Source organism: Trichosurus vulpecula, chromosome 1 (assembly GCF_011100635.1).
Source record: "Trichosurus vulpecula isolate mTriVul1 chromosome 1, mTriVul1.pri, whole genome shotgun sequence".
NCBI lineage: Eukaryota > Metazoa > Chordata > Mammalia > Diprotodontia > Phalangeridae > Trichosurus > Trichosurus vulpecula.
This window is the reverse complement of record NC_050573.1, coordinates 5,237,168-5,259,558: the sequence shown is the minus strand read 5'-3', so window position 1 is coordinate 5,259,558 and position 22,391 is coordinate 5,237,168. Positions and strand designations below refer to the sequence as shown.

The following is a 22,391-nucleotide window of genomic DNA, read 5'->3' as shown; positions in this document are numbered from 1 at the left end:
AACAATAAATTACCATTTCAAGAAAGCCTATATAATAAATACTACTCATGTGCAGAGCTGTCCATCTTTTCTTTGCTTCCTTGTAAGTTTTCTTTTGTTCTCTGCTGTGCACTTTTTACTTTGTTCTTTTCCCCCTTCTTCTGCACACAATTAAGTGTGGCTATATTTATATATAGATATATATATATAGATATATTTATATATAGATATATATATATCTATATATAGATATAGATTATATATATCTATATATAGATATATGTATATATCTATATATAGATATATATAGATATATTTATATATAGATATATACATACACATATACATATATACACATATATATAGACGTATATTTTCCCTAACAAATTCTACTTCTAATCTAATTGTTTTTATATTTGTGGGTATCTCTTATTTCCTATCCCTCCTAATTCCTCTACTTTACTTCTACTTGCTAACTTGACCTCCTATTACTTAACCTACCCCCACCCCCACCCCTTCCAGGATCCCTCCCTTATCCTCCCATTTCCATTAAGCAAAATACCTCTCTATACTCCCCTTTAACCTATTCCCTCACCCTCCCCTCTATAGATCCCTCCCTTATCCTCTCCCCGCTCCCTATCACCTTAGCACTTTATTTCTTTCTAAATTTAAAAGACTTTTATACTCTTCTAGGTATATATGTATTGTTCCCCCTTAAACCCATTCCCAAGGAAAGTAGGTTTCCAGAACTACCAGCCCTCCTCCATCATCTAATTCCTCTGTGTCAGTTCTTCCTCTCACACCTCATTTGTATAAGATAGTTACTCTTTTTACCTTTTCCTAGACAGTGTTACTTTTAAAAGTCATATCATACTTAGGTCTACCCCAATCTTTCTTAGGAACTACCTAATGACTAATAACAATCTTAGACATACATTTTACATTCATAAAAGGTAAACAGTCCGTTCTTATTGAGTCCCTTGAAATTAGTCTTTAGTATGTACCTTATATTTCTTTTGGCTCTTGTATGTCAAATCTATTAAGTTCAGGTTTTTTTTTTTAAACAAAGTCCTGAAAGTCTGATAATTCATTAAATGTCCATTTTTTTTTCATTCAGGATTATTCTTAGCTTTGCTGGGTATGATATTTTTGGCCAGAACCCCAGTTGTTTTGCTCTTTGATATATAGTGTTCTAAGATCTGCAGTCTTTTAATGTCACCGCTGCTAGGTCTTGTGTGATTCTAATTGTGGCACCACCACATTTAAATTGTTTTTTTTTTCTTGTTGCTCATAATATTTTATCCTTGAGCTGGGGATTTCTGAATTTGCCTATAACATTTCTGTGGATTTTCCTCACAAGATCTCTTTCGGGTAGTGATTGGTGGATTTTTTCTATTTCTACTTTTCATCTTGTTCTAACACTTCAGGGTAATTTTATTTAATTATTTCTTGTATTATTTTATGAAGGTTCTTTTTTTGGTCATAGCTTTCAGGTAGTCTGATTACTTTAATGTTTTCTTTTCTTGATCTTTTCTCCACATAAGTCATATACATCACCCTTTTGCCCAAAGAAGGTCTGAAACTATTGTGAATAAGTGGAGAGCCAATCCAAAACCACAGAGTCCCTAACAGATACTCTCTCTTTGTGGAAAACTAGTTTTGCTTGGGCCCAAAAGAATAAGGGGAAGGTTCTGATAAGGATTGTATGTGTGGGAGCTCTGATCTCCCTATCCCAACATCTGTCTCTTTTGAAAGTTTAGCAAAAGGGCGAACTGAGGCAAATCTCCAAGCAAGATAATGAACTACTTGTGCCAATCGGTGGTAGAGCCTTCTAAACTCTCATTTGGCCACAGCCAAACACACTGTGCTGTGATTCCAACAACATGATGTCATTGGTCCTCTTCAGAAATGAAGAACAAACAAGAAGAATGTGAGCCTGGGTAGGGGGATGGAATGAATGCTTTCAGACAGAAAACATCTCTTTTCATCCTTAGATCAGAATTCGCTGATGTTTTCTGTCCTGTCCCATTAGCATCTACCTCCTACATCTACTCCAAGTTCTTGATCAAAGGGTTCCTGTTCTGGAGATGTGAATATTATGCTGTTACATTATTTGCCTTATTTGGAACATTAAAAAGTAGCATGTGAAGCAAGTAAGAGACGTTGGAGTATACCAATCAGTTTATAATTTGTGCTGGATCTTGAAGAAAATTAATACAAAACACAATAAAATGTAATGCCTTTCCTCCAGTATGAATTGCCTGATGAGATTCAAAAGATGATGTATGTTCTTGATTTGCCTTCTACACTCATTACACCCATACTTCTTTGTAGTGTGAATTCTCTTAAGTCATTTGAAGTCTGAGAGGTTATGGAAGGGCTTCCCCAATATTCATAAGGTTTCTTTCAAATATGGATTCTCTGTTGTTCTCTGGTTTCTTTCTTATATGAATTCTCTGGTGATCAGTCAGACTTAACCTTGAGGGGAAGGCCTTCTCACATTGATTACATACATAAGGCTTCTCTCCAGTATGAAGTCTCTCATGTTTTCTCAGGCTCAAGCTTATAATAATGAAGCCCATCCCTTAGGTCTTTACATTCATAAGGTTTCTGTCCTAAAAGGATTAGCTGATGTTCAGTTAAGTTTGACCTTGAGAGGAAAATGTTCCCGAATCCATTGTATCTGTAAAGTTTCTCTCCTTCATGAATTATTTTGTGTCATCTTGAGTTTGAATGATATTTGAAAGCTTTCCCACCACTCCTACATTTTTGAGGCTTTTCTCCTGAATGAATTCAGTGATCTTCTTGCAAGTATGACCTCCAGGGCAAAGCCTTCCTCCATTCCTTATATCCATAAGGATTCTGTCAATATGAGTGCTCTGATGGCTTCAGCCTTGCCTTGAGTATAAGGCCTTCCAACATACAGCACATTTATAAGGTTTATGCCCTGTATGAATTCTCTGATGGGAAATAAGAGATGACCTGGGCTTGAAGGCTTTTCCCCACATTCATTACATCCCTAAGATTTGTCTCCAGTATGAATTATTTCATGTGTTTAGGACTGTGCAACAAACAAAGGCCTTCCCATTCTTACGTGAAGCTATTCTCTGCTGCAGACCAAGGGGTTTGCCATAATCATTCCATGTCATGGGCTTGCCTTCTATTTTTATTCTGAGTGATTTTTATTTGTGGAGAACATTTCTCCTTGTTGGTTTGCTGCTTCTCAAATCTGGAATCACATTTTCCCAACATAGAGACACCAGGAACGTGTCTTTCCTTTGATAATTCTTTCAGAGAAATGCCCAGATTTGGAGTGGAGTTCTTGGTTTCAGGCTTGGTCTCCTGATCTATAAATAAACCATTCCTCTGTTGTAAGCTTAGCCTTCTCTCCTGTTACTTCCACTAACAAAAATGGTCATCGGTCTTTGAGGAGATCAAACCAAAAAGAGTATGATCATGCAATGGCTGTAGCGTCATTGTATCCAAAAACCGTTCACCTCGAGCCTTCCAACCCTCTTGTATGATGATGGGCCTGTTACATTTTCCCAGATCAGGGGACTGGAGCTGTGTCCTTGTTCAGTGTCTCACAGCTGATGGTCAAGTGAAGGCTGCAGCAAAGTTACTGTGTCCAAGTTCACTGCTCTTTTGACTACTGCTACACTGCCTCCCCATGAAACATGTTCCATGTTCAGCTTAACAAAAAGAAATATTTTGGCCAAAATAAAAAAAGGAAGTCTTACAACATCAAATAATGTTAAGGCTGAAAGAGACTTTTGTAATAATCTAGTTTACACCATAATCATCTAGTTTAGATCTTAACAATCTAGTCTAAACCTTCATAATAATCTAGACCTTCATAGCAATCTAATTTAGATCTTCAAAACAATGTATTCTAAACCTTCATAATAGTCTAGACCTTCATAAAAATCTCGTTTAGATCTTCATGACAATCTAGTCCGAACCACTCCTCAGGTTCTTTATACAAGTTACTCCCATTAACCTTGGGTGCACCCCAATGCTTGGTCCTGAACCCTCTTCTCCCTATTGCCTCACTTGCTGATTTTATCATTTCCCCAAATTCAGCTATCATCTCTATGTCAATAATTATCAGATCTATCTCCAGCGAGGCCTATCCTCCACATGTAGAATGAAGGTGTCATTGTGTGGCTCGAAGAAAGGTAGAATAGACATCTCTAGCCTCTTCTCCCACAACCTTCTCTAAGGGAGGCTTTAATATCTGCCAGAAGGGCAAGCAGGGGGGTTGGGCCACATGTTTGGCCACTCTGCCCTTCTCAGAGAGAAGGGCTACCAGCCTAGAATTCTATCCATGTTCCCTTAAATACAGTTAAGTCTAAGGGATGTCATTTTCATGTTCAGTGTAACTTTTTATCACTGTTTCATTAGTGGGGAATGCAGGACTCCAAGCTTTACATCCAAGGTTTGACTCCCTTCCCATGAAATACCAGTTCCACAGTGTATTGGCAATTAAGGAGGGCTCTTAGCACTTATTCAACCAAACGCCCTTGAAGAGTCTGGCCTTTGTTTCCTTGATTAAATTAGGAGTCCTTGATGACCTCCTTGCCTCAAGGGAAAGCCTAGTTTACATGGGTTTGAGTGACATATTTGTGACATCAGAGGCTTTTAGACCACATGGATTTAAGTCGCATTTTTATGATGCTTTTAGGTCACATGAGTGAGTCGCATGTGTGACTCACTTTTGACCCTGAACAAGATATATAAACCCAGAGGTTGGTGTTCACCCTGGGGACTCTCACTCTTGGAGGTGTGTTGATGTAGAGACTCTAGGCAGCTGTAGTTAAGAGTCCTCCAGCTTGTAAACCCGGATGTTGGGACTTTGTTAAACCCTGATAACTATGCATTGAGATTTGAATCAGACAAGGTCTGTCTGTTGATGTTTGTACTTTGTTTGTATTTACTCTGAAGTTCAGGGTGCTGGCTTTTCCCCCTGAACTAAGTGAATGATATTTGTATGTTTGATTGAAATAAGATTGTTAACCCCTTAACATTGCTTTCCTTAGTAAAGCAGACCAAAAGAACCTGTGCTGGCAGCATTCTTGTTGTTGGGTTTGTGTTAGTCTTTCACCCTCACAACAGCTGCTAGCAGACTGTTGTAACACATAGTGAACACATAGCAGCTAGGTAGCAAAGAAACATATTTATTTATCCAAGTCCATAACAATTAGAAATCAGAGAAAGCGCACATAGGAGAATACACACAGTGAAGGAACTCTCCCATTGGGAGTGAGGTAACTCAACTGGAGAGAGAGAGAGAGAGAGAGACAGAGAGAGAGACAGAGAGATGGAGAAAGAGAGACAGAGAAAGAGTCATAGATCTCATCCCAGGAGAAGCTCTCCAAAGTCTTTAGTAACAGCATCTTGAAGGGGGCTTGGCATCTTTCCAGAAGAGCCCAAAGCCCAAAAAGACTGAAGGTAATCTGAAGAGATCTCTTGATCATGAAAAGGTAAACAAACCCCTCCTCTCTTCTGCTCTCCCAGAGGTGCAGGGCATTGATCTCCATCAATCCCATACCAATGGGCTTTATGATGTGTGTGTGTGTGTGTGTGTGTGTGTGTGTGTGTGTATGTGTACGTGCATCTGTATATGTGTATATGGCCCTAGTCCAGGGGTGGGGAACCTGCAGCCTCGAGGCCACATGTGGCCTTCTAGGTGTCCTTGGGTGCGGCCTTTTGACTGAGTTCAAATTTTACAGAACACATCCTTTTATTGAGGGGATTTGTCCTGTGAAGTTTGGACTCAGTCAAAGGGCTGCACTGGAGGACCTAGAGGGTCACATGTGGCCTTGAGGCTGCAGGTTAGCCACCCCTGCACCTAGTCCCTCTCTGGAGGTAATTTCATATCACCAAATGCCTTTTGGATACCTTGAACTGAATGTTATGTGAGTATCTGAAAGATGTTCAAAAGAGAACCCAAACCCTCTCCCCTACTGAACTGCCCTATTCCTGCTTGTAGCACCACCATCCTGCCAGTCAATCAGTCAATGAGTATTTACTGAACACACACTCTGTGCCAGGTACCATACAAAATGAGGCAAAAGAGAGTCCTTTCCCTCAAAGAGCTCCCAAAATGAGGAAGACAACAGACACACATAAAGAAACTTCACACAGGGTGGACAGGAACTAATGAACAGTAGGAAGAGACTAAAATGAAGAATTTGGAAAAGGCTTCTCATAGAAGATGGAAATTTAGTTGAATTCGAATGAAGCCAGGGAAACCAGGAAGCAAAGATGAAGGTGAAGAACATTTCAGGCATGGGTGATAGTAAAACAAGTAGTAAGACAGTAAGAGCTAAGAGACAGAGTGTCTTTTTATGGAATAGCAAAGAGCTCAGTGTCATTGGTTCAAGCAGTATGTGGTGGGGAAAGGTGTAAAGTGTAAGGAGACTGGAAAGGTAGTGCAGATTATAAATGGGTTTAAATGCCAAACTTGGGATGTTATATTTGATTGTTGAAGTGATAGGAAGTCACTAGATTTTATTGAGTAGGGGGTGAAATGGTTGACTTCTTGCTTTAGGAAAATCACTTTGGCATCTGAATGAATGCTGGATTGGAGTGGGCAGAGGTGAGTGGCAGGCACTCACCAACAAGCTACTCCAATATTCCAAGCATAAGGTGAAGAGGGCTTGTACCATGGTAGAGGCAGCATCAGGGGAGACAAGGGATGGGGGTAGGGGCCGTATTCAAGAGATGTTGTGAAGGCAAAATGGACTGGAAGGCAACAGATTAGATATGGGAGCTGAGGGGCATCCAGGCCTGCAACCTCAGCATCATCCTCCACTGATTCACTCACCCCATCTTTCTAATCCATGGCCAAATCTTGTTGTTGCTTTCATAATATAACTTGTATATATCCCTTTCTCTTCTTTATACAGCACCACCATAACTCAAGCCTTGCTCACCTTTCATCTGGACTATGGCGATAGCCTCGTTGGTCTCCCTCCCTCATCCAATCTGTTCTCCACTCAGTTGTCAATATACCTTTCTAAAGTATATTCCTGGCAATATTGCCTACTGCTCGGCGAGTTCTAATAGCTAATTACTGCCTCCAGAATCAGATATAAGTTCTCTGGCATGGTCTTTAAAACCTGCTTTCTCCCTACCTCTTAGGCCTTCTTACATTTTAATCCCTCCATACACTGTATAACCTAGCTACACTGGCCTCCTTGATGTCCTTGCACACAAAATTCAATCTCTATGCCATTATATAGACTCCCCCCGATGCTGGGAATGCTCTGTCCCCTCACTCACCTCTACTTTCTAATTTCCTTGGCTTCTTGTAAGATTCAGCTCAAATCCACTTTCTGCAGGAACCTTCCCTGGTTCCCCCAGGTGCTAGTGCTTTGCCCTCTTAGATTACTTTTCATATGTTGTTATCTTGTATGTACCTAATTAATTATATATTACAAATATTACACATATTATAGTAATGTAATACATATTACCAATGTAATTATTTTCATATTGCTCCATTAGATCATAAGCTCCTTGAGGGCAGGGGCTGTCTTTTGCCTCTTTTTGCATCCCCTGAGCTTAGCACAGTGCCTGGCACACAACAGGTACATACTATATACCGACTGATTTATTTGTTGTAACGTTCCAGGCTCACTGGCTATCCCATTTTTCTTCCCCTCAGTAGGTGTGAAAACCAGAGTGGGAATCGTGGGGAGGGCAGGAGGGGAAGAACAGTGTCTGCTCTTCCGCAGCTGAAGGGCTGGAACATTTCATTTCTACTGGACAGTGATGCAGACTGGGTAAGGGTCAGTGCTGCTCTTCTTTCTCCACGAATGCCAGCACCTGGAAGTCCGCGACTTTCCCGAATGTCTTTGTGCCTCCTGAGGCCTGCACTGAGCAGGCAGTTAAACAATCGCTTTCTGACCCATAGATCAGGGAGGGACCTGCTCCTTCCTAAGCCCAGACTGTCAGGCCCCGGGTTGTGGCTGAGACTTTGCTCCAGTCCATTGGTGCCGAGTCACCATCTTTGTACACGTGCAGGCTGTTGGCTGAGTGGTGCTGGACCTGGAGTCAGGAAGTCCTGCATTCAGCCTCTGATGCTTCCTAGCTGGGTGACCCTGGGCAAGTCACTTGAACTCCATGCCTCGGTGCTTAGCAAGCCTAACGCACCACAGATGCTTCGAAGGGGGTCGGGGATGCCCTCTGGGGTGGGTCCAGGGGTGCCGGGGCCATCCCTAATAGCCACCCAGAGGGAAGGTGAGCCCTCCGGGGGTGTCACCCTGGCAACTTGCGGGGAGCCTCCGGACCAAGACACTGCGGAGATGCTGGCCCCGGCGCCCAGAGCGGCTTCGCGATCTCCCCTTAGGCAACCTCGTTCAGGGAGACCAGGGCACGTGCCCAGCTGGCAGCTGCGGCCCACTACGCACGCGCACCAACCCCTTCTGAACACGGCACTACATTTCCCAGAAGGCCTTGCCCACAGCGGTGGGTACATCACTTCCGTTTCTTCTCAGACGCCTCTCCACTCGGAAGTCAAGTGCCCTAGGCAGTCTTTGGACCGTGGCGAGCCAGAGCTGGAGCCGGCATCCTGAGCTGAAGCAGAGGCAGCCTGGCCGGAGGTTGGTCCGAATGACTCCCCGCCCACCTTTCTTTCTGAGCTGTGGCCTCATGCCCCAGGCTGAATGTCCCGCCTTCTTTCCCGCTTGTGTCCGTGCTCGGGGAGGGGGCTGTCCAGCTTCACTTGCGCAGTGACCCTCAGCCCGCCTCTTGGCCACGCCCTCCACCAGAGCCGTCCGCATTGGGTAGTTTGAGAGGAGGCAGGGCTAACAGAACTCTAACCCAATCCGAGGTAGAGATATGGGCGTGGCCCTAGACTCCACTTTCTGGGCCAATCACTGGGGCCACTCGTGACCGGCTTTCTCCCACGTGCTGGTGGGCCGGGCTCTGGAGCTTGGACCTTGATGCTCCGGGCCCTGGTACCCAGGCCAGCTCCAGGGGATGGGTGAGCGCCTCTGTCCAGGCCAAGCTGGGGAGCCTGCGGGATCCAGGGCTGCTAGGCCCTCCTTCTGGTCCCTTTCTGGGCTTGGCTTCACTCTGGGCCCTTCCGCGTGGCCCGGGCTGTATCTAGGCTGCCCCACTTACCATGGGCTGTGCTCTTACCCCCTCCATTGTGTCCCCCATGCCAGGCCGAGATGTCCACCTCCTCTCCTCCAAACCAAGGGTCCTTCACCTGAAGTCCATGCACTTCCAGCTAGATCTGACTACTAGCTGCTCCCTAAACTCTAATGTCTAGTATCTGTACATTCACAAATTGAATTCTTAGTTCTTGGAATTTCCTCCTTTCATACCTCTGCCTCTCCAAATCCTCATCTTTCCAGGCTCAGTCTTCCCTGCTTCCCTGATTCCACTTCCCTACTGTTAGTGCTCTGTCCCTCCCCAGCTTATCTTGTTTTTGTTTGTCTGTTTACATGATGGTGACTCCAGCTGAATATAACTAGGAGGGCAGGGACTGTTATTTGGTATTTATATCTCTGGTTCCCAGGACAGTGACTTGCCTATATAAGACACACATATCGTTTGCTGAATGCCAACAATGCGGATGTGTTTCCTCTGACCTCCATCTTTGCACTGTGGTTTGTGACGCAGGTAAGGCACAGGTACACTCATGCTTCCCATTTCTTCCCAGATCTGCCATTGGAGGACTCTGCTCTTCCAGGAGACTTCCAGGAGAGGAGGGAACATTGTAGACTAGGAGGAGGCCATGACCCCTGTGCTCCTCCTAGCCACAGTTCCCCAGGTGAGTGGGCGTTTCCACTTTCTTAAAAAGCTGTCTGTGTCCTAAAGGTGAGTTTACATCTTCTAACACAGGGGTCTGTGATGCACTCCATAAAGAATCCTTAACAACTGATTTGTGTCCCTCACTAATCCATCCAGGGATTCACCCATTCTGAACAGCAGTTAGGCCTACTCTAGGTCCAGTATAGAACTTATTTTGATGCAGGGTGCAAAATAACCTCTATTGGCCTAATAACCAGGATACAGAGCATGCTTTTAAGAAACATTTGGGTGATCTGATTTTTAATTGGAGGAAAGATCAAGGACTTTCCAAGTTGGGAGGGGTAGAGTTGACAGGTGCAACTCCCTAAAATCAAGAAAGGAGGCATCTCACTCCTCCAAGTATCTGTATTCAATCAAAGGAACATAGAAATAACAGATTGATCAGTATGGGGCCAGTTTTCAGACAAGACAAATGGGTTGCTTGAGATGTACAATTGTGAGAAAACTCCTTGCATCAGTCTTTGGATCTGATCAGGAAAACCAAGGTCTGTAGTTATGGGCAGCAGGTAGAAAAGTCCAGTTTTCCAGCCATGCTAGGCTAGATTCAAACAATGCAATAAGGTTTTCTCCCAGTTCCCACAATTAAATAAAATTTTCTCAAAAGACAGAAACTGGACTAGACCTGTAATTGAATAGAAAGGGAACTGAGTCACAAAATGGAGTCAGTGTGCTCACTCAGTTCCCATAATTGTCTACTTGCTGTCCTAATCCCCTCAGTTCCCTCAACGGTTATTAAGTGTCTGAATCTAGGCTTGAACTCAGGAATAGGAGTCTTCCTGACTCCACGCCCAGCGGTCTACCCAGTTGCCCTATGCCCATTTTACAGGTGAGGAAAAATTAAGTTGAAAAGTAGAAATGGGGCACTAGGGGGTACCTAGAATGCACAGCTAATTGGGCCTGGAGAGGGGGGTGTGGTGGGAGAAGGTCCAATAATTTTTGAGGCCACTAGGTGGTACCATAGCGTACAGTAGGCTAGGCCTGGAGTCAGAAAGGGCTAATTCCTTGTGAGGCCTCTAGGGGGAGCCAGAGTGACCAGAGCATGGGACTTGGTGAGTTCAAATTCAGCCTCAGACACTCACTAGCTCTGTGGCCCTAGACAAGCCACTTAACCTCTGTCTGCTTTAGTTTTCTTATCTGTAAAACGGGGATAATAATAGTACCTATCTCCCAGGGTTGTTGTGAGGGTCTAATACGATAACAATTGTAAAATGCTTGGCACAGCGCCTTGCACAAAGTAGTCACTCTATCAATGCTAGCTATCATTATTATTATAAATGATTTACCTAGGATCGTCGATGTGACAGCTAGGACTCTAAGGAGTTTTTGAGGCCTTGACGAGCTAATAAGCAAGAGATTGAATGTTGGCCTGAACATAGGAAAGGGACATTGGGCCCCCAGAATACAAGCTGGGGGAGCCATGGTTAGAGGGCAGTGTGTCTGAAAACAATAGGGGCTTTCTAGTGGACACCAGGCCAAGAGTGAAGCCTGTCGGTGTCCAGGATTAGAGAGGGCATGGTCTGGCTGTGTGTGGTATCTGGCATTGGGGGCTCAGTTTGGGACACTGTAGTAACAAGCTAGAGGGTGTCCAAAGAAGAGTGACCAGGAGGTATTGGTCACTAACTTGTCGAGGACCCTTTGGAGTCCTGGCTCCAACTCTTAACATCTGCGTAATCCTGAACAGTCATCCCCCTTGGCACCTCATTTTCCTCATTTGTAAGATGGACATCGTAGACCTTGCCTTCCCTTCCCATGAGAGTGTAAGAGAAATGTGCTTTGTAAATCCGAAAGAATGGTTAGGATATTGCTATTCCTTTCTGTTGTTACTTAGTCATTTTTCAATCCTGGCTGACTCTTCCTGACTCCGTTTGGTGTTTTCTTGGCAGAGACACTGGAGTGGTTCGCCATTTCCTTCTCCAGCTCATTTTACAGATGAGGAACCAAGGCAAACAGGGTGAAGTGACTTCCCCAGGGTCACATGGCTAGTAAGTGAGCCCAGGTTTGAATGCAGGTTTTCCTGACTCCAGGCCCAGTGCTCTGTCTGCTGCACCACCTAACTGCCCCCTGCTATTCTTTACTGTCAGCAAAATTGTTTTTCATCCTTCATGGACTCAGGCTGGTGAAGGGCTTCAGAATCTAAAACAAGAATACTCAGGGAGGCCTGGTAAGCATCTTCAAGGGTCTTAAGGACAGTCATCTGGAAGGGAGCTTAGACCTCTTCTGGTTGGTCCCAGAGGACAAAACTAGGAGTAGACTGTGCAGCTTGTCAAGAGCTGGCTTTAGGCTGGAGGTGAGACAGAACTTCCTGACCATCTAAAAGGGAAATGGGCTGCCTTAAGGGGCCCTGGGGATGAGGTGGAGGTGCAGCCAGCTGAGGAGAGGGAGAGTCCGCTTTGGTGCATCGCCCAGTGACCTGTGTAACTCAGAGATCTGGGGATTCTGGGGAGAACAAACAACAGGCTTCCTACAGCCTCCAGGGACTTTCTCTCAGACCAAAGGTTAGAAAGTCTTCCCGTTGACTGTCAGGTCTTCCTCGTGCCCAGCTCTCTCTCCAGCATTGCTTCTAGCTGTGAGATTCCCAGAGCACTCTCCAGCACTTGGCATATCGGGGTGGAGAACCTGCAGCCTTAGGGTCCCCACCCCTGGATTAGCTCACATGATCTTCAGCACAATCCTGGGAGCTACGTGTTCTTCTTATCATCCTTTTACAGATGAGGAAACAGGCTGAGTTCGGTGACTTGCTCAGTGTTCCTGGCTGCCAGGCCAGCGTTGTATCCACTCTGTAACACTGCCTCTCAAGCTGGGTGGCCAAGTAGATAGAGCGCTGGGCCTGAAGTCAGGAAACCCGGAGTTCAAATCCTACCTCAGAAATTCCCTAGCCAAGGGATTCTGGGTAAATCACTTAACCTCCCTCTGCCCCTTTTGGGAGTGTGGGGTGGTGTTTGTACTAGATGACTCTTGGTCCCTTCCAGCTCTGAATCTGTGATCCAGGGATCCCCAGTGCTGTGCCCATTGGAGGTGCTGAAGAAATGTTCATGGAGCTGAGTTAAGGCAGGATGGGAGAGGAGTTTGGAGACAGAAATGAATTCATATAGGACAAATGTTTCCTCTTTTGTAATTTTGGTATATAAAAGTTTTACAAAGTTGTGTAAGCATTAACAGTCATTGTTGCAAGGCATACAACTTTTTGGCCAAACTCAAATTTATGTCCTATTTCAGGAATGGGTGACATTCAAGGATGTGGCTGTGGACTTCACCCCGGAAGAGTGGGGGCACCTCAGTCTCTCTCAGAAGGAGCTCTACAGGGACGTGATGCTGGAGAACTTTAGGAACCTGGTCTGTCTGGGTGAGGCCACTTCCCCTGCTCTGCCCAGGGGAGGAAGATCCTTTCCTTCCTCTCTCGGCACACGATGTAGGGGTCTTGAAGGTTGAGCAATTATTGTCTGGCCGCAAAGACCAGGAATCAGTAACCCTTTAGTGGCCAACATCTGGGGCACTATGCCTCCATTCCCAAATTGGAAGTCGGCTGCCATTGTGCCCTCGTGCCTCCCTCGTCTCTCTGCTCCTCCATGTCCTGGGGCAAATGCTGGAGGACATGGAAGGATCCCATCGTCTGCAATCATGGGATTGTGGATTTAAGGCCAGGAAGGTCCTTCAGGGTCTTCCAGTACAACCTCCTCGCTTTTCATATGAGGAAACATAGGCTTACGTAGCAGTAAAGAGGTCAAATTCGCTCTCTTTCTGTGACCCATTCCTCCATACTTTTTAGAGACACAATACAGATCATCTATCTGACCAAGAGTTTTTATACCACTCATTGAGTTTTCCCAGAATGCCAATTTTTTTCCCAAAGATAGAGGGGGTTCTGAGATGGAATTAGGGTGGAAATGTACAATTGTTCTGTCCTAATACTTTGTATTACTTCTTGACCAAAACTATTAGGAGTAAGATAAATTTGGGGGAAGCGTTGTTTATGGACTTCTGATGCTTGGCTAGTACATGTGTGTGAAGGTGAATTTTGGGTGGTTAAAAGGGAAAGTCTCACAGAGGAGTCACTATAAGAAACATTTTCCAATGAGCAGGGCTTGCTGTGTCCAAACCAGATGTGATCTCCCAGCTGGAGCGAGGTGAAGTACCTTGGATGCCAGAGGGAGAAGACCTGAGATGCAGGTGTGCAGGTGAGTGAGGGACACCAGCAGGTGAGGCTTGGCCTCAGCCAGTTCAGCTGGCCCCTAGGGGGAATCACGAGGTCCTTCCCACAGCTTCCAGTTGGCCTAAACAGACCACTTAGCCCTTTTTCCACTCCAGGTTCTTTGAAAGAGATGCCAACAGTAGGGAGGAGGTCTTTTTCTTGTGCTCTGATTTTGGGTGACTCATCTTCAGTAGCCAATCAAGACTATGTTCCTGAAAGTTTTTGGAAAGATCCCTGTAACCTTTGTGAGTCTTTCGATGTAATGTTTTTCACTCAGCCTCCATGGCAAGCTCCCCACGTTCCCTTGGTTTCTTCTGAAATGGCCATTCCCCTCTTTCTGACTCCTCTCCTTACACCTCATCACCAAGATGATACAGACACCCAGCTCTGCCAAGAAAGTTCATGAGTTTCTCCAAAGCTGGACCAGCATTTAATATGATTATTTTTCTCTTTCTTTGCTGACCCAGTAGCTGATGGAGGACTCATGCTCTTTGAAAAGTGTTTTGACCACTTACCTTTGGGAGATGCATCTTATTCTTATACAGTTATTTAAAATCTTTGTGAATTTTGAATGTTAGACTTCTAGCAGAAATATTCAGGGTAGAATTGTTTCCTCTTTGTTTTATTTTCCTTATTTTGGCTGAATATTTTCTTTTGGGGGGGCAGGGCAATTGGGGTTAAGTGATTTGCCCAAGGTCACACAGCTAGTACATGTGAATATTTTCTTATTGTGCAAAAGAAAAAAATAAGCATATGGTACATGCCCCAGAATCATAGACCCTGAAGGGACTTCATTGGCCACTAGTCTGACCTATACATGAAGGGATCCTCACTCGAGCACCCCTGTCAGATGGCCCTCCAGGCTCTACTTGGACTCCTCCAAGGAGAGGGACTCACTGCTTCTGAAGACAGTGTGCTCCACTTTTCTTTAGCTATAGTAGTTAGAAAGTTCTTCCAGACAGTGAGCCATACCTCTTGGCAGCCTCCCCCCATTTCTCCTGGAGGGTTCTACTCTCTGGAGGTAAACAGAGTAAGCCTAATCTCTCCTTCCCATGGCAGCCCTTCAGATACTTGAAGAAAGCTCTCCTGCCTCTCCTGAGTTTTCTCTCCTCCAGGCTTCAGCCAGTCCTCATATGGCGTGAACTCGAGTCCCTTCACTGTTCTGGCTGCCCTCCTCTGGCTCCTCTCCAGTTTTCTGACATCCTGCTTTAAACTATGTATTCAGTTTTGATCCTCCGCCTTTTTGATATGTCTTTTAAAGTCCAGGTTGGTCATCTTGGAAAGTGCTTCCTTTTCTTCCCCGTTAGAAATGGTGCTCTTTAAGGGCTTCAGTTCATTCTTGTGGCTTTGTTTCTCCTCTTCATCTGATTTTGTTAGGAGTATTGTAATTCGTAGCATCTTCCCTAACTTCCGTTGAGCCTTTGTAATCTCACCTGAAATCAAGGCTGTACATCAGACCATGTTCAGCTTTCCTCTCCTGCCCTGTACCAGATGTTTTGATGGTGTTGCTTTCTTCCCAAGATTCCCATCATTTATACCCAAGCAACTAGATCTCTTTCATTGGTAAGCATCAGATTGTAAGTTGCTGCTTTTTGGTTCCTTTACATTTTGATGGATACACAGTAAGGAAAGACAAGAAATTATTAGCTCCTCTGCTTTAGTAGTTGGTTGTCTGGATACCCTAGGATACCGAAATCCTGATTCTGGGCCAGGCTTGCAATTTATTTTCTCTAAATAGATTTCCTGTTTCTGTCCAGATTTAGCAGATTGGAGTGAAACTACCCCATCTGCTTTTGTCTCCCCCTCTTTTTTTAATAGTTGGTTAACCACAAAATTGGAACATGATGTGTGCTCCCAGTTGTGGTCATGCCATTAGCTTTGACTTAGACTTTTTTTGGAGAAGAACTTTCTAGGGGGATTAGTTAGGTGTTTCTTTGGAAGCTTTTGTTGAATAATAATAAATTTTAAAAAATAACTCCCCCAGCCTCCCAGCCCCCTCAAAAAAAAGAGGGAGAAAACCAGGGTAGTGTTATGAGGGTGATAATGATATAAGTGGAAGGAGGAGAAGTGAGAGACAAGGAGGCCAGCTAAGACTGTCTTACACTACTCTTTGGTGACAGATCATAAGGCCTAGATTCAGATCCCAGATATCCTAGACATTTTCTCTCAACCTCAATTTGTTTTCTTGAGTTAGTTTCCCTGGTACTTCTTTCCGTCTTTCCTCCCTCTTCAAATTTCCCTAGTCTTTGGGTTTGAAATATGTTTTCTCTGCTGCTCCCCCTCCCCTCACACTCCCTAAGTGTCACTATGTCTACATTCACTGTAGATAGCAATTTGACATCTGAAAACTTTCAAAGCCACATACTCTAATTATGAGTTTTAATCTCTCTGTTCCATGTAAATGTATGCTCTTTGTAGGTGTTATGCTTGGCTTCCTTTTTCCATAAAAATACTAGAATTTATGGTTAGTGATCTGTGGTTTAGTGAGGTAGGATGACCACCCTAAAGTTCTGGATAGATAATAATACTTAGTTAATCTCCCTTTAAATTTACTGTTTGTACTTTTGACTTTACTGAGTTCCCTAAAGTAGACATGTGACACGGAGCCCTTCCCAAGTGCAGAAGGAGGAATCACTCGGATATCTGAAATCAGCCTGAGCCCTGGTAGTGTTGTGCCTGGGCCAGGAATGTGTCTGATAAATAAGGGAGAATCTTAGGGTTGTAAAGAAACTGTGGAACTTTCAGTTCAATCCCTCTCAATGCAGAAAGTTTCAAACCACCCTTAAGTGATGTTCATCCAGCCTCTGCTTAAATATTTTTACATATAATATGTTTATTCCATTGCAGGGAGATAATGTTGTAGAGAAAAGAATATTGGATTAGAAATTAGGTTCAGTTACTGCCTTAGCTACTAATTAGCTATAAAAGCATGACTTTGGCTAAGTTACTGCCTCACTCCGAGTCTAAATTTCTTTATCTGGAAAATGTAATAATTCATCTGTTTCTTTCACAGTGTTTTTGTAAGTCAAGTCAGCAAGGATTAATTAGTACCTATTATGTATGAAGTACCATGCTAAGTGCTGGGGATACAAGGAAAGGCAAAAATAAGTTTTGCCCCTCAAGGAGCTTACAGTCTTATGGAAGAGACAACATTCAAATAGCTATGTACATAGAAATAGAGATGAGAGATATAAACCAGGGGTAATCCCAGAGAGAAGACACGAGTGTTAAGGGTGACTGGGCAAGGCTTCTTGCACAATGTGGAATTTTAGCTAGGACTTGAAGGAAGCCAGGAGGCAGGGATAAGAAGGGAGAGCACTGCAGGCATGAGGGACAGTCAGAGAAAATGCCCAGAGCCAACAGATGGAGTGTCTTGTGTCGTGTCCTTAGGGTCACTGAGCGAGCCTCTTACAAACCGCAAGTGACTATGTAAAGACAAAGTGGAATACTAATTTATCCTACATTTTTCTGGATGGCGAGGTCAGAAATAAGAGGGTCTATATGTGGCATTTGCATGTCTTTTTCAGATTGGGAAACAAGAACTGAAAACAAAGAGGCATCTCCAGGGTTGGGTATTCTTATGGAAGAATCATCTCACGAAACACTCAAAAGGGATTGTCCTTGTGTCCTCAAAGTGGGAGAAGCCTGGCAATATGTTGTTGGGTTGGAAAAGAAGCAGAGAAATGAAGATAAACATCTTCAGCAATTAAAGATCAACTCGAAAAATCCTCCTGATAAAATAAGAGGCCAGCGATGTATTAAATGCGGCCAACATTTCTGTCTAAGGCCAGTCCTTTTTCCCCAGAGAGTTTCTGTAGCAAAAATTCTCCGTCAGTGTAATGGCTTTTATTCAGACCTGAGGAAAGGTCAGCAGATCTGTTCAGACAAGAGAGTTTGTAAGTCTGGTGAATATGAGAAATCCCCCATTTACAACTCTGACTTTATTGAGTGTCATCAGCTAAGCCCTGGAGAGAGAGGTTATGAGTCCATTGAATACAGGAGCTCACCCATTACTTCCCTTCAGGCAGTGCAGATGGGAGAGAATTTGTATGAATGTGATGAATGTGGGAAAGGCTTTCGTCGGAGCACACATCTTATTCGACATCAAACAATTCATACTGGAAAGAAACCATACAGATGTAATGAATGTGGGAAGAACTTCCGACAGAGTGCACAACTTACCCGACATCAGATAATTCATACTGGAGAGAAACCTTATGAATGTAATGAATGTGGCAAGGCCTTCAAACACAGCTCATCTCTTGCTTCCCATCATAGAATTCATAGTGGAGAGAAACCTTATGAGTGTAATGAATGTGGCAAGGCCTTCCGTGAGAGCTCACACCTTACACGACATCAGAGGATTCATACTGGAGAAAAACCTTATGAGTGTAATGAATGTGGAAAGGCTTTTAGCCGGAGCACTGAACTTACACGACATCAGACAGTTCATACTGGAGAGAAACCTTTTGAATGTAATGAATGTGGGAAAGCATTCCCTCAGAGGACACAGCTTACTCAACACCAGAGAATTCATACTGGGGAGAAACCTTATGAATGTAATGAATGTGGGAAGGCCTTTTGTCTGAACTTACAGCTTAACCGACATCAGCGACTTCATACTGGAGAGAAACATTATGAATGCAGTGAATGTGGAAAGGCCTTCAACTACAGCTCATCCCTTTCTTACCACCGCAGGATTCATACCAGAGAGAAACCATATGAATGTAGTGACTGTGGGAAGGCCTTCAATCGTAGCTCATCCCTTGCTTCTCATCACAGAATTCATACTGGAGAGAAACCTTATGAATGTCATGTATGTGGGAAGGCCTTCTGCCAGAGCACCCAACTTACTCGACATCAGAGAGTTCATATTGGGGGAAAACCTCATGAATGTAATACATGTGGAAAGACTTTTAACCAGTGCACACACCAGGTAGTTCATATTGGAGAGACACCCTATAAGTGTACAGAATGATGGTAGGTCTTTGGTAAAAGCAACCATCCAACTTAATACTGGAAAGAGAAACTTTACATTTTTTTTGAGGGAGGAAAGCAGGGCAATTGGGGTTAAGTGACTTGCCCAAGGTGAAAGAGAAACTATATAAATAAGACTATGTACAAAGCCCTTCAGCCTGAGCACAGAACTTAATACATCATTTCAGAGAATTTATGCTAGAGAGTAGGCTTATGAAACTCATGTTTCCCCCATTGAACCACATAAAATCCACTACTCCCTCAGGCTATCTTAGTGGACCCTTGGTTGGACTTCCCACCTGCAAAGAATAAATGCTGTACTCTGTAAACTTCTCAGGGATGTTTATATTCACCCAAATTAGACATATAGTGTGGAGGTGATGTTTTAGGTTGGGGTCAGAAAGCTATTATGTGTATGTAGGCATATAATTACGTTATTATTACTAATTTATCTCAGCCTGTGTTCACATGGTGATCCCCATATATGTTGGATAATTAGGAAAAGCATTTCTCATCATTTTTGTTAAAATCTCAGGTGGGTTACACACCAGTGTCACAGACAGCATGCTGGAACATTATGATTCCATTTTCTTTGGGCAAGGGGCAGGAAAAGAGAAGTTTGTAGCCTCCTGTTTCCCTTCTAGGAGTAAGCATCTCTCCTCAGAACTACCGGAGTTGTCACTGAGGAAGAATGTTTTGCAGTTTTAGGAATGCATAGGCCAGCTGGCCAGCAGGTTAATGTGATGAGTCTAAGTCTGATCATCAGGGATGATCAGGCCAGATGAGGAAAGACACCCATTTTGATCCTTTGTAAACAATTGACTTGGGGACACACTTTTAATTTGCTGTATTAACATTTTCTCTATCGCTTTCTTAAGTCTAGACAATGAACAAAATAATAAATCAGGCCCAGATTTGAGCCATTTACAGGTTTCTGAGGTGCAAATGTTCACACTGAAAGTTTAATACCATTCCCATCCTCAGGCTTTGCAGTACCGAACTGGTAACTATTGCCCTTCTGATCCATCCTTGAGATTTTAGACAGCTGCTTCCTCCTCTTCGTCCTCTTCCCTGTCTCCTTTTCCCTCCTCTTTGTCCTCCTTCTCCTCCCTCCTGCATGTATGTCCATCTGAGAATGATAAACAGAGCTTATGTTCACAGGGTTTTCTCCCTCTTAGTCTGCCCATTGGCTTCATAATGAGTGTTACTCAGAAAGCAATGGCTAACGCTGCTTTAAGGTGTGCAGAGTGGTTTCATAGGCTTCATTTGAGGTTCACAGCAGCCCAGAGCAGCAGATTCTACACATGCCTCCATTTTATAGATGAGCAAACAGGATTAGACAGGCTAAATGATTGGCCCATGTTCACACAACTAGTATGTATTGAAGGTCGGCTTTTGGCCCAGATCTTGTTGACTTGACTCTAGAACCTCACTGCCTCTCAGAACAGGAGTTTTCCTGCATTGGACAGTGCATTGGAAGGAGCCAGCCCTATCCTGGAAATTTGCCTTCAATTAGAGATAGGGTTTGTTTGTTTTTGTGACATGATGTTGTTACTCTGATGCTGGAAATGTAGCAATGCTGACCCTGCCCTGCCTTCTGTACTTCTGCTAATTGCACCCCAGTTCTTCCTCCTAAGGGGCTTGCTGAGGATACAAAAACAAGTAAATAGTCCCTGCCCTCAAGGAACTTCCATTCTAGCATGTGAAGACAACACATAAAGGGATTGAATGATTTTAATGTATGGAGAGGAGGTAGCTTCTTCCTCACCTCACCCCTGTAATCTGTTGCCAAGTCCTATCATTTTCCTCCCTCTGTACCTCCCATTATGTGACCTCTTCTTTTTACTCACACTGCAACCACCCTAGTTGAAGTCTTCATTTCTTCTTGCCTGTGCTTAGAAAAGCAGAAATGAATATCATGCCCTCCCATAAATTCATCACAGGGGGTCCACTCAATGTGCTGGAAGCCTTCCTCAGTTTCTCTTAACAAGTCAAGGATACCACTGGCGCACTCAAGCTGTCCATCTGTCATCCCTTATGATGCGACTAACCACTCTTCCTATCATATGATTCTTTGATATATTTTCTTCCTGTTTCTTTGAAGTCCTCTTTGGTTACATGTTACAGGCTACTCACACCCACTCTGCACCTCTTTACTGCCCCTTGTGTGATATTCATTATTAATTATTCAGAGTCTGTGATCTTGATGCCATCTTGTCACCAACACCAGTAGAATGTTGGTAATAATAAGGTGAGTGTTTCTGTGGAAGCTTGGGGTCATTAAAGATATTTCTAAATTTCTCAGAGTCAACCCAGCCTCCTTCATCTCTTGGTCCAAATCATCTACCATCCATATCCCAGATAAACATACCAAAAGAAAGCTCTATAAGCCTATACAGGCTATAATTTGGAGAACAGACAATTTTTTTCCACTTGTTCTTTTCAAACTCCTTTGAGTGAGTACGGTTCACTATCTGGAGGCTCTGCAAAGTTCCCAGGCTTGATGCAACTAGCATAATGTTAGCCACAAACGGGGCATTTGGAGGACCTCACCATCTACAGGGACTCCAACTTCATCTTGGATACTCTATGATGGATCTTCTCCATCATAGTGGTGAACACCTATGATGAGCATATACTTCCCTGTTTTATGCCTCTTCTGCCAGCAAAACTCCAAAGTATGGCTTGTAGCAGATTAAGATGTAATTGTGAAATGTTTAACAAAATAAATAAAAATCTAATGCAACATTGATAATGTTAATTTATTATTCTCTAAGTCATTATACTCCTACAAACTGTTTGAGTTTGACACCAGTGGTCTAGACTCTCTCAGGTCATCTGGAGATCATTGGAATGAGAAGTGTGAACAAATTTTAGAGATTTGGTCATCTGACTCCTGTATGCTTTGTTGGCCTATGCAGACTCAAGCAAGCCATTAGTGCTGCAGACTTGTGCTCGTTTAGGAGGCTTGGGATCTGTATCCAGAGAATGCTGGTAACTAGAAATCTGTTGTGTTTTCCAGCTGAGGAATTAAAGACCAGAGGCTCAGTATTCCACACACAAACCAGTGTTCTTGGTTCTGAAGTAGGCTGTCATTGACAAGTTAGAAGACTGTGGGTATGGAGGCAGATTTTGAGTGTGGATGGAAAATGGTCCACTGATGTGTATTTTCATCATTATTTAACTTGGATACTCCCTGCCAGAACTGGGAAGAAGTAATAGCTAGGTATGAGTTCAGCACATTCTACTGGCTAGGAGAACCTACCATAGATCCTGTAGATCACATGACACTGAACTATTGTTCAGTTATTTTCAGTCATATCCAACTCGTCATGACCCCATTTGGGATTTTCTTGACAGAGATGCTAGCATGGTTTGCCGTTTCCTCCTCCAGCTCATTTTAGGGGTGAGGAAACTT

The 22,391-nt window shown here is 43.7% G+C and overlaps 1 protein-coding gene across 2 annotated transcripts; it reads left to right on the top strand.

The window, feature by feature from the left end:
• The first annotated feature begins 8,500 nt into the window (after positions 1 to 8,500).
• Positions 8,501 to 21,704, top strand: LOC118833484 (zinc finger protein 501-like). 2 transcript variants are annotated; one of them, XM_036740837.1, is made up of 5 exons: positions 8,501 to 8,588; positions 9,656 to 9,766; positions 13,024 to 13,150; positions 13,887 to 13,982; positions 17,524 to 21,704. In XM_036740837.1, exons 2-5 carry the CDS (start codon positions 9,731 to 9,733, stop codon positions 18,972 to 18,974), a joined length of 1,710 nt encoding a protein of 569 aa, XP_036596732.1. In that variant the 5' UTR covers positions 8,501 to 8,588; positions 9,656 to 9,730; the 3' UTR covers positions 18,975 to 21,704. The 2 variants fall into 2 exon arrangements, with proteins under 2 accessions (XP_036596732.1, XP_036596733.1); XM_036740838.1 differs by lacking the exons at positions 8,501 to 8,588; positions 9,656 to 9,766 and having other exon boundaries at positions 13,081 to 13,140.
• The last annotated feature ends 687 nt before the right edge of the window (positions 21,705 to 22,391 follow it).

Excerpts from the sequence above, each read along its gene's own strand:
- LOC118833484 (XM_036740837.1), top strand. The coding sequence starts at position 9,731 with ATGACCCCTGTGCTCCTCCTAGCCACAGTTCCCCAG. Across the intron at positions 13,151-13,886 it reads TAGGAACCTGGTCTGTCTGG|GGCTTGCTGTGTCCAAACCA; the intron begins GTGAGGCCACTT and ends TCCAATGAGCAG. Across the intron at positions 13,983-17,523 it reads CCTGAGATGCAGGTGTGCAG|ATTGGGAAACAAGAACTGAA; the intron begins GTGAGTGAGGGA and ends TGTCTTTTTCAG.